At 45.2% G+C, this 17519-nt stretch overlaps 1 protein-coding gene across 1 annotated transcript in view; it reads right to left on the minus strand.

The window, feature by feature from the left end:
* Nucleotides 1-6841: 6841 nt before the first annotated feature.
* SLC7A1 (solute carrier family 7 member 1) overlaps nucleotides 6842-17519 on the minus strand; it is a 91992-nt gene continuing 81314 nt past the window's right edge. Inside the window, exons 9-12 of the mRNA XM_063951744.1 lie at nucleotides 17097-17308; nucleotides 15696-15862; nucleotides 14016-14124; nucleotides 6842-12349 (exon numbers count right to left, since the gene is read on the minus strand). Coding sequence (XP_063807814.1) covers nucleotides 12168-12349; nucleotides 14016-14124; nucleotides 15696-15862; nucleotides 17097-17308 — 670 coding nt within the window. The 3' untranslated portion in view covers nucleotides 6842-12167. The remainder of the gene's footprint in view (nucleotides 12350-14015; nucleotides 14125-15695; nucleotides 15863-17096; nucleotides 17309-17519) is intronic.

A 17519-nucleotide genomic window follows, 5' to 3' on the forward strand; every position in this document is an offset into this window, starting at 1 on the left:
ACGGGGAAAATATACAAACTCCACACAGTTAGGGCCATGATGGGAATCAAACCCATGACCTCAGTGCTGTGAGGCAGTAATGCTAATCATTACACCATCCGTACTGCTGATGGATTACAGCACAGCTGGACTTGAGTCATCTGATTCAGCTGCCTACAGCTAGGCAAGAAATTACTAATACAGGGCCTAATTCAGCATGGATCACTATTCTGAGAAATTGCAGTTGTCTGCGAGTAGAAAAACGCCCGGGCAAAATTTCAAATGCATCGCAGATTGCAATCCACTCGCAATTCACGGAACATTGAAGAAACTTCCCGGCTGAGCAGTGTGCGTTGGTCTGAGGCTGCCAATAATTTGCGACTGAGACATCCTGGAAGTTGTCTGCACTGATATCAGAGACCCTCCCCAAAAACACCTGGGAACGCCTGCATTTTTTCTGACACACCCAAAAGACGGCAGGTTTCCACCCAGAAACGCCGGCTTCCTGTCAGTAAAACAGCGGCTACATTGCGATTACAATCTGTACATATTTTCTGTTGCTATTACTCCTCGCACATGCACAATGAGAACACTACACATGGGCAGCCATTCCATAATCGCTCAATTTGTGAATTCTCTAAACCGTGATCCATGCTGAATTACACCCACAGTACTTAGAGACATTACCGGTTTACTGGTTTCAGCCAAACTACTTGGTTATCTAAAGCACCACGATATAAGTCCCACTGGCCACCATGCAGCATTTATTAGGATTGGTCAGAAGGCAAGGCAGCAGTATGGCTGGCTGACAACGACGTCTCCGTACTGGGCGTGCAGTCATGTTCTCTTTGGTCTCCACATGAAACAAACAAGAATGGAAACAGAAGCTGAACATATAAGAAGGAAAGCAGGAAAAATAAAAGTGAAGGACTTGCTCAGCTGTGTCATAACTTTGTACACTCTGCACTTCATGGAACACAAACCAGGAGCACAGGCCAAAAGTCAAGGCAGAGATCTTTCCTTAGCATCAGGGAGCCCCCCAGGGAGAAAAATTTGTGGGTGGCTGAGCTGGCTGCTCCCCCTCACCACACCACCTTCCTCCACCAGTGTCCCTGGCGATTGCCATCTTGGCCAGCTGGTAGTTTCAGCCCTGAACAGAAGGCTCAATAATAAGAATTTACTCACCGGTAATTCTATTTCTCGTAGTCCGTAGTGGATGCTGGGGACTCCGTAAGGACCATGGGGAATAGACAGGCTCCGCAGGAGACTGGGCACTCTATAAGAAAGATTTGGTACTATCTGGTGTGCACTGGCTCCTCCCTCTATGCCCCTCCTCCAGACCTCAGTTAGGATACTGTGCCCGGAAGAGCTGACACAATAAGGAAGGATTTTGAATCCCGGGTAAGACTCATACCAGCCACACCAATCACACCGTATAACTCGTGATACTATATCCAGTTAACAGTATGAAATATAACGGAGCCTCTCAACAGATGGCTCAACAATAACCCTTTAGTTAGGCAATAACTATATACAAGTATTGCAGACAATCCGCACTTGGGAGGGGCGCCCAGCATCCACTACGGACTACGAGAAATAGAATTACCGGTGAGTAAATTCTTATTTTCTCTGACGTCCTAGTGGATGCTGGGGACTCCGTAAGGACCATGGGGATTATACCAAAGCTCCCAAACGGGCGGGAGAGTGCGGATGACTCTGCAGCACCGAATGAGAGAACTCAAGGTCCTCCTCAGCCAGGGTATCAAACTTGTAGAAGTTAGCAAACGTGTTTGCCCCTGACCAAGTTGCAGCTCGGCAAAGTTGTAAAGCCGAGACCCCTCGGGCAGCCGCCCAAGATGAGCCCACCTTCCTCGTGGAATGGGCTTTCACTGATTTAGGATGCGGCAATCCAGCCGCAGAATGCGCCAGCTGAATTGTGCTACAAATCCAGCGAGCAATAGTCTGCTTAGAAGCAGGAGCACCTATTTTGTTGGGTGCATACAGGATAAAAAGCGAGTCAGTTTTCCTGACTCCAGCCGTCCTGGAAACATAAATTTTCAAGGCCCTGACTACGTCCAGTAACTTGGAATCCTCCAAGTCCCTAGTAGCCGCAGGCACCACAATAGGTTGGTTCAAGTGAAAAGCTGATACCACCTTAGGGAGAAACTGGGGACGAGTCCTCAATTCTGCCCTATCCATATGGAAAATCAGATAAGGGCTTGTACATGACAAAGCCGCCAATTCTGACACACGCCTGGCCGAAGCCAAGGCCAATAACATGACCACTTTCCACGTGAGATATTTCAGATCCACAGTTTTAAGTGGTTCAAACCAATGTGATTTTAGGAAACTCAAGGTGCCACAGGAGGCACAAAAGGGGGCTGAATATGAAGCACTCCCTTTACAAAAGTCTGAACTTCAGGCAGTGAAGCCAATTCTTTCTGGAAGAAAATCGACAGAGCCGAAATCTGGACCTTAATGGAACCCAATTTTAGGCCCATAGTCACTCCCGACTGTAGGAAGTGCAGAAAACGACCCAGCTGAAATTCCTCTGTAGGGGCCTTCCTGGCCTCACACCACGCAACATATTTTCGCCAAATGCGGTGATAATGGTTTGTGGTTACTTCTTTCCTGGCTTTTATCAGCGTAGGAATGACTTCCTCCGGAATGCCCTTTTCCTTTAGGATCCGGAATTCAACCGCCATGCCGTCAAACGCAGCCGCGGTAAGTCTTGGAACAGACAGGGCCCCTGCTGTAGCAGATCCTGTCTGAGCGGTAGAGGCCATGGGTCCTCTGATAACATTTCTTGAAGCTCTGGGTACCAAGCTCTTCTTGGCCAATCCGGAACCACGAGTATCGTTCTTACTCCTCGCCTTCTTATTATTCTCAGTACCTTTGGTATGAGAGGCAGAGGAGGGAACACATAAACCGACTGGTACACCCACGGTGTCACTAGAGCGTCCACAGCTATCGCCTGAGGGTCCCTTGACCTGGCGCAATATCTCTTTAGCTTTTTGTTGAGGCGGGACGCCATCATGTCCACCTGTGGCCTTTCCCAACGGTTTACCAACAGCAGGAAGACTTCTGGATGAAGTCCCCACTCTCCCGGGTGTAGGTCGTGTCTGCTGAGGAAGTCTGCTTCCCAGTTGTCCACTCCCGGAATGAACACTGCTGACAGTGCTAGTACGTGATTTTCCGCCCATCGGAGAATCCTTGTGGCTTCTGCCATCGCCATCCTGCTTCTTGTGCCGCCCTGTCGGTTTACATGGGCGACTGCCGTGATGTTGTCTGATTGGATCAGAACCGGCTGGTTTTGAAGCAGGGGCCTTGCCTGACTTAGGGCATTGTAAATGGCCCTCAGTTCCAGAATATTTATGTGTAGGGACGACTCCTGACTTGACCAAAGTCCCTGGAAATTTCTTCCCTGTGCGACTGCGCCCCAGCCTCGAAGGCTGGCATCCGTGGTCACCAGGACCCAGTCCTGTATGCCGAATCTGCGGCCCTCTAGAAGATGAGCACTCTGCAGCCACCACAGTAGAGACACCCTGGTCCTTGGAGACAGGGTTATCAGTTGATGCATCTGAAGATGCGATCCCGACCACTTGTCCAAGAGGTCCCACTGGAAGGTCCTTGCATGGAACCTGCCGAATGGAATTGCTTCGTATGAAGCCACCATTTTTCCCAGGACTCGTGTGCAGTGATGCACAGATACCCGTTTTGGTTTTAGGAGGTCTCTGACTAGAGATGACAGCTTTTTGGCTTTCTCCTGCGGGAGAAACACTTTTTTCTGTTCTGTGTCCAGAATCATCCCCAGGAACAGTAAGCGTGTGGAAGGAACCAGTTGTGACTTTGGAATGTTTAGAATCCAGCCATGCTGTTGTAGCACTTCCCGAGATAGTGCTACTCCGACCAGTAACTGCTCCCTGGACCTCGCCTTTATTAGGAGATCGTCCAAGTACGGGATAATTAAAACTCCCTTTTTTCGAAGGAGTATCATCATTTCTGCCATTACCTTGGTAAACACCCTCGGTGCCGTGGACAGTCCAAACGGTAGTGTCTGGAATTGGTAATGGCAATCCTGTACCACAAATCTGAGGTACTCCTGGTGAGGAAGGTAAATTGGGACATGCAGGTAAGCATCCTTGATGTCCAGGGATACCATGTAATCCCCCTCGTCCAGGCTTGCAATAACCGCCCTGAGCGATTTCATCTTGAACTTGAATCTTTTTATGTATGTGTTCAAGGATTTCAAATTTAAAATGGGTCTCACCGAACCGTCCGGTTTCGGTACCACAAACAGTGTGGAATAGTAACCCCATCCTTGTTGAAGTAGGGGTACCTTGACTATCACATGCTGGGAATACAGCTTGTGAATTGCCTCTAGTACAGCCTCCCTGCCCGAGGGAGTTGTCGGTAAGGCCGATTTGAGGAAACGGCGGGGGGGGAGGCGCCTCGAATTCCAGCTTGTACCCCTGAGATACTACTTGAAGGATCCAGGGATCCACCCGTGAGCGAACCCACTGATCGCTGAAATTTTTGAGGCGGCCCCCCACCGTACCTGGCTCCGCCTGTGGAGCCCCACCGTCATGCGGCGGATTTGGAAGAAGCGGGGGAGGACTTTTGTTCCTGGGAACCTGCTGTGTGTTGCAGCTTTTTTCCCCTTCCTCTGCCTCTAGACAGAAAGGACCCACCTTTTCCCCGCCTGTTTTTCTGGGGTCGAAAGGACTGTACCTGATAATACGGCGCTTTCTTAGGCTGTGAGGGGACATGGGGCAAAAATGCTGACTTCCCAGCTGTTGCTGTGGAAACAAGGTCTGAGAGACCATCCCCGAATAACTCCTCACCCTTATAAGGCAAAACTTCCATGTGCCTTTTAGAATCTGCATCCCCTGTCCACTGCCGAGTCCATAAGCCTCTCCTAGCAGAAATGGACAATGCACTTATTCTAGATACCAGCCAGCAGATCTCCCTCTGTGCATCTCTCATGTACAAGACTGAGTCTTTTATATGCTCTACGGTTAGCAATATAGTGTCCCTGTCTAGGGTGTCAATATTTTCCGACAGGGAATCTGACCAAGCAGCAGCAGCACTGCACATCCACGCTGAAGCAATAGCTGGTCTCAGTATAACACCAGTGTGTGTATATATATATACTTTAGGATAGCCTCCTGCTTTCTATCAGCAGGTTCCTTTAGGGCGGCCGTATCCGGAGACGGTAGTGCCACCTTTTTAGACAAACGTGTGAGCGCTTTATCCACCCTAGGAGGAGTTTCCCAACGTGACCTATCCTCTGGCGAGAAAGGGAACGCCATTAGTAATTTTTTTGAAATCACCAATTTTTTAACGGGGAAAGCCCACGCTTCTTCACACACTTCATTTAATTCTTCAGATGGGGGAAAAACTATTGGTAGTTTTTTCTCCCCAAACATAATACCCTTTTTTGAGGTACCTGGGTTTATATCAGAAATGTGTAATACCTCTTTTATTGCCTCAATCATGCAACGAATGGCCCTAGTGGACATTAAATTTGACTCATCGTCGTCGACACTGGTATCAGTATCCGTGTCGACATCTGTGTCTGCCATCTTTTTTTCGGCTGACTTTTCTCACGCTTTTTTCTGTATTCTGGCAGGGGTAATTACCACATATATAGCCTCTGGGGCTATATATTGTGGTTATTTTGCCAGCCAAGGTGTTTTTATTGCTGCTCAGGGCGCCCCCCAGCACCCTGCACCCTCAGTGACCGGAGTGTGAAGTGTGTATGAGGAGCAATGGCGCACAGCTGCAGTGCTGTGCGCTACCTTGGTGAAGACTGAAGTCTTCTGCCGCCGATTTTCCGGACCATCTTCTTGCTTCTGGCTCTGTAAGGGGGACGGCGGCGCGGCTCCGGGAACGAACACCAAGGACGGGTCCTGCGGTCGATCCCTCTGGAGCTAATGGTGTCCAGTAGCCTAAGAAGCCCAAGCTAGCTGCAAGCAGGTAGGTTCGCTTCTTCTCCCCTTAGTCCCTCGTTGCAGTGAGCCTGTTGCCAGCAGGTCTCACTGTAAAATAAAAAACCTAACATATACTTTCTTTCTAGGAGCTCAGGAGAGCCCCTAGTGTGCATCCAGCTCGGCCGGGCACAGAAATCTAACTGAGGTCTGGAGGAGGGGCATAGAGGGAGGAGCCAGTGCACACCAGATAGTACCAAATCTTTCTTATAGAGTGCCCAGTCTCCTGCGGAGCCCGTCTATTCCCCATGGTCCTTACGGAGTCCCCAGCATCCACTAGGACGTCAGAGAAATTATAAGTGCAGGGCTGAAGAGATACATTTGTGTGGTCTACAAGCACTGTGTATACAGTGGCTATGAACACCAGGACCAGTATTCCAGCATGGTTATAATGCCACTTAATGCATTTAAACCATACAGGCATTATAACTTTAAACTTGCCGCTTTAGCTGTTCTGCAGCTGAGGAGTACAAAATGTTTCCTACCCCTGTTATGGACAAACCAAACCCTTTCAATAATGGAGTATAGAATAGATCTGACAATGTGTGGCATTAAAGACAGGCCATATGAAATAATGAGTATACTTGGCGTATAAGATGTGCCTGGAAAGAACCGAGTACAAAGTGTAAGTTAACGGACATCTCGATAGAAGGATTATTTTTGAGCAACAACAAAATGCATGGAGCACCAACAGACAGGGATTCCGGATATAGCTTGTGTCTCTCCCTTCTCCCTAATAAGGAGGATGACAGTTTGTCTTTTTCTGTTGTCTTCACGTTCCAAATATTCTATCCATCAACACTAATATAACACAAATATATTATACATTACAGAGCAAATTATACAACAAAGAAAGGACAAAGACAAATGGATTTGCAAGATCAGATCAACTTTATTCTGAACATATGCATAAAGCGCGTTTCGCAAGCTTCACAAAAAGTTCATTTCAAATATTGCCCCCAATCTTTCCCTAGGATTTTTCTATACAAATACAAAATTTAACCAAAAAGCAACAAATTGTCTAAGAGTTTACTTAAATAAGATAAATACTAGAAATCTATTTACAGAAGATTAAAACATTTACATATCAATGTAAAAACTAAATTTCTCAAAGTTTGCACAAAAATATATTGTAGGAGGGAAAAAACTTCACTAAAGCAAAATGCATAAAAAAGGTAGAAAGTACATTGAAAAGGAAAAGGCACAATTTCAGTGGGACTTTGATATGACGAGGACTGCAGCCAGTTAGCGCTAATATTTACTGCAAGCACTGACGATTAGATTGACAAGCATTATGTAACGTTACAGTGTAAATCCTTGAATTACCCAAAGCAAAGCGCCAAGATGCCTGTTGCTGTGTGCGTCCTTTGCGGATAGCCGAATGTAAAACATTTCCTTCTTAGCACTTATTCTTGGCTCAGAAAAGGTGTCCGTTTTCTTCCAAGGCCTACATTCGAGAACGACAGATACTGATGTCCATACTTAAGGTAAGTTTAATACAAAGCATAATAAAGGTCAGCTTTAGTCATCCTTTAACGGATAACCTAAAATGATCTTCCACAAACCCTGAAGAATGAAGGGGTATATTCAATAAGTGTCAGAAGCTGCCATCTTGTCGGAAAGACTGCAGCTTCCGACAGATTTAGGTCGAATGGGATTCCGACCTATTCATTAGGGGACCGTTTTTTCCAAAAAGTCGGGAATTCCTGACTTGTCGGAATGTACGTCCGCCGATCTGCATGTATTGTCAGAAGCGGGGCCAAACCAGACAGGTTTAAGCCCCGTTTCTGACAATGTCAATCCTACTTTTAAGAAAGTCGGATTGACACGCTCGTGAACGGGCCAGGCATTGAATAGAAAGCTGTTGGGTCCTTTTCGTCAGAAAGGACCTGGCAGCTATTGAATACGGCCCGTAATGTAAGTAAGTGGGCACCACTGAGAAACTGTTCCAGCCAATTTCCACATAATACATTCTATGGCAACAACATCCCATGCTGCCGGCAGCAAGACATTGTACACACTTTGGAAAAAGGATTCGGACATCAAACACACATGGAGCTGTAAATAATATTGTAACATACAGATAGATACTGTATATAACATACATGCACACATTAAATAAATAAAAAATCATGGCCTATACTGGCAGTACAAGGTTACCTGGCCCTTTAAAAACTCAGGCTCTAAGTGCCACGTAATCCTGTTAAGCTGAGACATGTATCAAATCTTAGATAGAAAGAGGAGAGAAAATTCCAGCCAACCAGCCCCTGTCATTTCTCCAACACAGCCTATGACATGGCAGTTAGGAGCCGACTGGTTGGTACTTTGGGGTAAATGTATGAAGCAGTGATAAGTGTTGAGAAGTGAGCCAGTGGAGAAGTTGCCCATGGCAACCAATCAGCATTGAAGTAACATATAATTTGCATACTATACAATTATACTGAGCAGCTGACTGGTTGTCATGGGCAGCTTCTCCACTGACTCACTTCTCCATACATTTATCTCTCTCAAAGGATTTTCACATCTACCCAAAATGTAAACTTCTGCAGGTTGTTTCAAATCGGAATATTTAAAAATGAATGCATTAAATCAGAAGGACTCCATTCAAAACATGTATTCATAGGGCGGACTTCAAATGTTATCACGCCAGCAGCCACTAGATGGCACGCAAATGGAGCTATTCCAGTGGTTCCTAACCGTGGTCCTCAAGTACCCCCAACAGTTCAAATTTTCCAGGTCTCCTCAAAGGATTGCAAGTGAAATAATTTGCTCCACCTGTGGGTCTTTTATAACATGTCAGTGAGTAATGAATACACCTGTTCAACTGCTAGGTGACCTGCAAAACATGAACTGTTGGGGGTACTTGAGCACCAAGGTTGGGAACCACCAAGCTATTCAATTGTAGCTCTGTTTGGGTGCGATGGCTGCTGACGGCTGCATTTCAGCTCACATCACCCCAGGGTGGAGAGCTAAAATGCGCAAAGTGACCAGTTTAGGCATCCAAACGGCACTTATCACGATCTGCGAAAAGCAGCTAAGCCCGACCTCTATTGGCACAATCAGCGCGCTAAAGAGACAATTCAATTGACTATCGCCCCAATGATGTTCCGTCACTTTGTGTGGGAAGGGGCTGAGCACTGCTGTTTTATTGCATATTTTTTTAAGCAGTCCTACATTTATAGCGTACCGACAATTTCTACACTGGGATTTTTCAGCAGAAATATCAGGTTAAATGAGCAGACCAGGTAATGTATTTGTATAGCAGGGTTCGAGGAAAATGGCCATTAATTTACAACCTTCCCCTATACTTTAGCACAGGAGCAATTCCAGCAGCTGAGCGATAAATGCTGCTTAGTGATGGAAAGCTTGGAGCAATTTATCCGCCTAGCCTGTCTGATCGTTCCCTCCATGTGACCTCAGAGCAGAATTCAGCATACTGATGTGGAAATACAATGCACTGCATACGTGGGAATCTCACACAAGCACAGACTACAAACTTTCTGCTGTACAGTATTTGTAGCGGTGAATCCGACTCCTCCCACTAGTGTGACATCACTAACAGATATTCCCTGATGGAACGCATAGACAGTCATGTTACTTTATTGTTGTACATAAAACTAGATATGCAATATAAACACACGTCTGTAGGGAACCAGCAGACACCAGTTATATGTAATCTATCACTGTCTGTGAAGACTGAGAGCTATGTAAGAGATATGGACCCTCACAAGCACAGAGAGGGAGTTGTGCGCTTATCTATACAGCTGGTGAATAGAAGTCACCTAACACAATAAAAAGAAGACAAGTATAAAAGGTTTCCCGTATCCCACCCCAGAACTAAAATATAGAAGACTGGATCTCCGATATAACAGAAGCTGCAAAATCTACGTATACACTCATACTAACAAAAACTATTTACAAGACAATCAGGAAAGCATCTAGACTAGTTCTCCAGCATATGATTACCACTGGAAGCAATGGCTATACTACACCACTTCATTATATAGACCAGGCCTAAGCAGTGTTCACATCTTCTAAAGAAATCATTTATCAGGTTTGCATATAAAACACTGTAGACAAGACATTCTCACATCATTTCACGTGGAGGCGAGTCCACGTAGGAAACACTCTGCTATAACGTATCCGGAGTAGAGGCAAAATGATCTTCTTGTACATTACATCCATGCTTCCTAAATCCACGGCTCAAGCTTCAATTCAACTAGAAGCAAACTCACATCATAAAACACCCATACATTGCAGCAATGTGAGCACCCACAAAGTGAGACTTAATCAGAAATGGCTACTCGTACCACTCAGGTTGTGCGACTCTTCTACAAGAAGCGGCCTGGCAGCAGCACATTTAGAAGTGGGGAAATCATTGGACCCCTTATAAGGTGTCAGATGTAGGATTTCTGCATCTTTTTTATTTTATTAATGATGGAAAAACAGTGTTTTTCAGCAAATGTAGATCCTTCCAAAATGTGTTGGGGTACAGAAAAAAGTGCTTAATGAGATTTTTCAATGTTTTAATAAAGTTTAAAACATTTTTTTTTTAAACAAAGTTCTAAAACCCCTCTCCAAACAAGACAACCCCTCTACGTACAACATTTAACCATTGTTGACCTATTTAGAGAAATCACCAGAAAACCACCATGTCTTTATTGGCCGAATTTTTAAAACCCTACAACTGTGTGATTATTCATTGGGAGCGGTGCACCAAGGATTCTGCACTATGTGCCGACACTTTTACCTCCCCCCCAGAAAAAATAAACTTTCCTGACCTCTTCCCTGCTCAAGGTTGTGCGCACAAAAAAATAAAAGTAAATTTGCTGGGTAAATGCGAGTTTTGAATTGAACTGCAAACTAAAGGTGAATTTCCTCAAAAAAAGCAAAAGCCACACTGCGTGTGCACACAATGCGACGGCAGCTCACATATACAATCACCTCTGCCCGACTGACAGGCAGAGGCGTCCGCAGAAACTCCAGGAGATACCCCACATCAGGGGGGAGGCAGTTATGTGACCAGCAGACAGGAGACCGCTGGTCACAATACTGGCCCCTACATCCCGCCCGCTCCGAATCCTGACAGTCGGCATGTTGACTAGCAGGGACTATTACCACTCGTGGGTGTCCACGACAACCATAGATTGGGAATAGAACCTGTGGCGAGCATAGCGAGCCTGTAAGTGGCTTCGTTGCCCCCCCCCCTCAACGCATTCTGCGGCTCGCATTCCAACGTCTGGGTGCTGACCGCCGGGATCCCGGACGCTGGTAAGCCATACCCAACCCCATCAGGGTGACACTCGGCTGTTCCCCAACTAGAATTACTGGACAGAAGTTATACCATGTTTCAACTAATATAAACAGCCAAGATGTCACGACATCAAGAGAACACAATGTGCCAGAAATAACGAGCACAGCCTAACGACATCTCCTTGCATTGGTTTTGCTGTGCAGCACAGTGGGTTAACATAGTAATTCTGTTATAAATAAGTGAAGACGTAAAATTAATGCTCGTTCGGTCAGGGTAATATATAGCTTCTATTTCATGTCCCGGTATATTACTGACATCAAGATCCCCCTTAATGTACAGCACTGCGTAACAAGTAGGGTTTTATAAATAAAGGTTAATCATTATCACAACATCTAAAGGTCTCTGTGGTCTGATGTAAAGTTATCATCGCTTTACGCGCACTGCACATTTAATTAGAAAAAAAAAAAAATTTGAAGAAGTTAACTTTTCTTCAAGATAAAATGTTTGTTTGTCTGTAGGATCCTTAGTCTGCACAGACCGCAATCCGTCAGCATGAAATGCCCCCTTCAATTCCCTAGGTGATATTTTGAAATATATACCAATTCTAGAATGCCTCCTGGCGATTTACAGGCTGGAGAATGGTGTCACTCTCTCTGATAGCCACAGCAATATTCAACATTTCCACCAGTTATCTAGTTCAAAACAAAAACTAAAAACAAAAAAAGGTTTCCTCCTGCTGCCGTTTACAGTAGTTGTTGGTTGTGTAGACGGCATTCGGCAGATCCGAGTCACAGCAGGCCTGGTACGTTACAGTAAGAGCCATGGATTGTTTGGGAGAATAGCAGCATTGGTAGGCAACTCTGGCTCTACCTTCTGTAAGTACATCTGTGTGGGAGTAGTGTGATTTCTGCAAGCTTTTGGTACGAGTAATGTGATTGTACCACTCAGACGTCCTCCTCTGGGTCCCACACAGTCACCGCGTTGGAGGCTGCCGAGTCCTCTAGAAACGCTTGTTTCTCGTTATTCAGCACATAAGTCCTTTTGTAGCTATCAGCGTTACTGTCTGGTACGGAGTTGGCCGCTTCTGCGCTGTGCCACATACCGTAGCCGAAATATATAATGAAACCTGCGTGCACACATAAAAGAAACGGTTATCTACAAGTAAAGCAGAACCGCTTCATAATGAAGACAAGCATGACAATGTAAAGTCTTTGCAAAAATGTGCATGGCCAGCAGCAGTTTTAGATTTCGTACAATCGGGTTTACGGCAGTAAATCTACGGACCAGGAAGGGAGGGAAAACATTAAATGCCTGCCGACTGATTACTTCCTCCCACTCCTGATGCCAAGACTAGCACGTGCTGCTCCCTACCTCTGGAATTCTCTGCCTTTCCCATCAGACACTCCTCTTCTTTACAAACTTCAAATGGGCTCCCAAGACCCACTTCATCAAACCCAGCCATCTCTCATCCTAAGGGGCCCTACACATATGGCGATGTGCAGCCGAGGTGCCCGACGGCCGATACGGCCGACCCGGCGGCGGGGGGGCAGTGACGGGGGGAGTGAAGTTTCTTCACTCCCCCGTCACCCGGCTCCATAAACGTGCAGGCAAATATGGACGAGATCGTCCATATTGGCCTGCATGCACAGCCGACGGGGGACCAGCGATGAACGAGCGCGGGGCCGCGCATCGTTCATCGCTGGAGCCTCCACACTGAAAGATATGAACGAGTTTTCGTTCATTTATGAACGAGATCGTTCATATCTTTCAAAAAATCGGCATGTGTGTAGGGCCTATAACCCTCTGTTCCTCGCTCACCGTCTACCCCATCTGTGTCACCAGTGTTGGTCTGCCCCTCCCCTTTAGAATGTAAGCGCTCACAAGCAGGGCCCTCTGCCCTCATGTGCCTTTCCTTCGCTGACTATCTTCTACTCCATATTCCCTACAACGGCAGCTAACCCTCGGTTTCTGCCACCCTGATGTTTATTTCAGTGTCATGTCCACTGATGTAGGAATGTTTATGTACCATGTACTTCTCCTACATTGTTTTGTACTGCAAGTCATTGTTTTTCTGGTTTTGCCCATTTGTTTATGTACGTTACAAAACAAGTGTAGATACAGAGTTTTCGAGTTGATATATGACCCTTATTACCATCTTTAAATAAATAAAGGAGTATATCTCCTATCAGTATTAGAGATGAGCAGTGCCGATTTACTCCGTTACGTTCGGTTCTCAGAAAGGCAACCTATTGCCTATCCAGCTCACATATTTTGGACAGCCAATAGGATACATCCGAACTTGAGTTAGTATAGCAAAAAGAACAGAGTAAATCCGAACTGTTCATGTCTAATTCTGATAAAGAAAATGTATTTGTAAAAACCGTAGTTAAAGGCAGTGCTAAGTGGCTCCAACTGTGTATTACATTAGACTACTGTAGACTGATGCCCTGCCGGGAGGTCTGGGCCTGCCTGAAGCAAAACAGCCCCTCATACGCATTTCAATGTCGTCTGTTCACGTGTGTGTGTGTGTGTGTGTGTGTGTGTGTGTGTGTGTGTGTGTTGCATGAGCCATCGTTTTTCTCAAATTTTAAAGTGCAACAGAATTTGCTACGCAATATAATAAACTTATTAAATTAATAATATATACATACATACATACATACATACATTAGGAATACTATATAATGTCAGCACCTAAGATTCAATAAAGCCAGATAAGCACATACAAAATAAAACAATAAACAAAATAAAAACAAACAAGTCAATGGCTTAATTCATATACTGTACCGTACCTATAATCATCCAAATTGCAAATCTTATCCAGGTGCCTTTGTCTAACTGCATCATCAGATATACATTTACAAAAATACTGAAGATAGGAAGCACAGGAAGGAACGGTACCTAGAAAGGACATACATATAGGTTTAGAATGACTCTCCCAGGCCTGACATACTAACAAACTTACCGACTTTGCAGCTGCCCCCTTCCATGTGGGAGGGGGCAGCCAGGTCGGTACAACAGGGGGGCGTGGTCTCATCATGGGTGGGCGTATTTGTGTAGTGGTCCCGTCCCCCGCTATTCAACGCCCAGATTACCAGCATTGAATAGCAGGATAGCAAAAACATGTTGTTTTTTTTTTGTGTTTTTTTGATTGCCAATAGCATATCTATAATATTAGAAGGGATTATCTACTTGGTTTGTCTATTTAGGAGCCACAAGTATTATTTAATAGATTTTTTAAAAGAACATTTTTTTTTTTTACGGACTAAAATAATATGGAGAGATCAGAGCATGTTTTTCAGTGGGAAGGGGTGGGAATGGGTTAAAAATCCTGGAAAAAAAATGCGTGGGGTCCCCCCTCCTAAGCATAACCAGCCTCTGGCTCTTTGAGCCGGTGCTGGTTGTAAAAATCCAGGGGGAAAAAATGACAGGGGATCCCCCGTATTTTAACAACCAGCACCGGGCTCTGCGTCCGGTCCTGGTGCCAAAAATACGGGGGACAAAAGACGTAGGGGTCCCCCGTATTTTTAACACCAGCACCGGGCTCTACTAGCTGGGGAGATAATGCCACAGCCGGGGGACACTTTTATACCGGTCCCTGCGGCCGTGGCATTAAATCCCCTGGCCCTTGGGTGGCTGGAGGGGGGGACCCCTTGATTTAAGGGGTCCCCACTCCTCCAGGGTACCCCGGCCAGGGGTGACTAGTTAGGGATTTAATGCCACGGCCGCAGGGACCGGTATAAAAGTGTCCCCCGGCTGTGGCATTATCTCTCTGACTAGTGGAGCCCGGTGCTGGTGTTAAAAATACGGGGGACCCCTACGTCTTTTGTCCCCCGTATTTTTTGCACCAGGACCCGACGCAGAGCCCGGTGCTGGTTGTTAAAATACGGGGGATCCAGTCATTTCCCCCCCCCCCCCCCCCCCCCGTATTTTTACAACCAGGACCGGCTCAAAGAGCCCGAGGCTGGTTATGCTTAGGAGGGGGGACCCCACGCATTTTTTTTTCAGGGTTTTTTAAACACTTTTGTGCCGTCCATGAAGTCGAATCCAGGACGCACACTATCGTCAATTGGTCAGTTTTTCGACAGCGGGACTGTCGAGTCCGTTTTTTATTGAATATGTCGAATTCGGGTCCCGGCGGGAGGGTGTCTGACTGTCGAATTGTGTTGAATTAAAAAACAGTCGAATTCCAGCCGGAATTCGACCGCAATTGCATACACCCCTATATATTATATACATAGTTAACACAAAACACATTACTTTAGAATTGTAATTGAGATGAATAGGTTCATAAAGGGGCCAGTCTGTGTACCTATAGCCCATTATCCTGGTAGATCATTACAGACACTGCAATTCCCTCCTGCTATATTGCTGCTACTGCAGTCAGTGATATAAGTCACTGCATAGGGCACTACATATCTCATCCGCATTCTAAATACCCATCAACCATGTTACCAGAATGTGTGGATTACCTTAAAAGACAGTTTAGTTTTGCTCTCTGGTTGTCTCCAGATGATGATGGTGGTGATGAAACATAAAAGCAGAATGATTGAGAGTGGAATAATAACAGACGCGCTTCCATTTACCAGGGACTCTTGACCAAAGACAGTGAGGCAACAAAAGGAGATAATGAGCAGACCTGGAAAGGCAAGAGGCACAGCATGAAATCCACTAGCAGCCAGAAGAGAGCTCCCCCTAGAGGATCTGTTGAATTCTATTGCAATTATAGGGTCGATCATTTCCAATCTGCTGAAAGCAACATAAAGGGGTCAATCTTATTAGGTGGGCGTTGCAGAATGCGAGTTGCTGTTTATCTGCAAATTCGCATTAAGCAATTTAAGTAGAAACTCGCACTGAACCAGAGTAAACTGCCATTTTTCTGTTCACATCTCAGAGGGTGAGAGGTGGTAGGGAAAATACTCCAGCTAATGACTAATTAGTCAAATAATTACATGTTTTGGGGTTTTAAAAAAAATTAAATAAAACTACCTCAAATTACCCCAAAACCAACTATTTTGTTGCTTTATGTACCCCAAATTTAATTATATTTATTTTGAAAAATAATCGTTTCATCATTTTTTACTTTTTTTTTTTTAAAGCCACCTCAAAGTACCCCTTACAGCATCTTTTGTACTATTTTTTTTTTTTTTTTTGCATTCTTTCGTTTGAAAGTAAATGAAAAGTAGCCTTTTTTTTTTTTTTTATTAATAAAAATTAAAAATGCACAAATCAGCCATTTAACACCGTTTAAAACCTCCATTCCTTATGCCCACTAACAGCCTTCTGTATGAGTCTGCAAACAAAATAGTCATTTTTGGGGGATCCAGGAAGGCTACCCCCACTTTTCATGCACTTCTCTCACACCGCATATGGCTGACAATTCGTAAAACTCCGCTGCGAGTACCACAACTAAGCATTTTAATGGAATTGGAGAATTCTCTGGAGCGCGTATTCATGCAAAGTCTGCGAGATTCATGAAACAACTTGCACCTAGTAGGAATGACCCCACGGCATGGAGTGACAGGACTGGGCCCTACAGACCTGTTCCCTCCCCATCCTCTTATCACACAGGGTTTCAGAGGTGGGGCTGCAGTGCATTGCAAAATTCAAATAAGGGAGCCACACCAACTGCCACCCCAAACATCGCTGTCCGGGACTCACTGACAGTTGGTGTGACTCCCCTATTTGAATTTTTGGACTGTGCTGCATGATGGCCATCCCTGGTGGGGGATATGGGTACAGGCAAACATCTTACACCATACATAAAAGTATATGGTCAGCTAGAGTAAAGAACAAAATAAAATGTATTCTGTACCCAACGACAAAACCATAAAGAAGAAATAGTCTGTTCACAGTTCAACTAAAGCACTTACCTATAATACTCGCAGAGTAGTTTACTATGGACCCTGATAGTCTGGTTGGTTCTAAGTTTGGTGGGAACAAGAGCGCCTGGATCGCAAATTTCTCATCCTCTCCCAGAATGGCGTTTTGAGACTCACTGGTACTGGCAGATTCATTGATGATATCAGCGTCATCATTCGTTCTTGCCATTTGGTAAGCGATATTTGGCTGTTCTGGTTGATACCTGTAAAACAGTAAAAGCACTTTCGAATATTGTATACATTTTTTTTCCCTTCACATAGGCACACTGATCATCCATAGCACAGACATTAGCAGAAGATGCTTTAAAGTTGTGTAAGGTGAGGTGGGGCCTCCATGGCTTGGACTTGTTTTTCCAGCACATACCACAGATGCTCAATTGGATTGAGATCTGGGGAATTTTTAGGCTAAGCCAG

Source organism: Pseudophryne corroboree, chromosome 2 (genome assembly GCF_028390025.1).
Source record: "Pseudophryne corroboree isolate aPseCor3 chromosome 2, aPseCor3.hap2, whole genome shotgun sequence".
Taxonomy (NCBI): Eukaryota; Metazoa; Chordata; class Amphibia; order Anura; family Myobatrachidae; genus Pseudophryne; species Pseudophryne corroboree.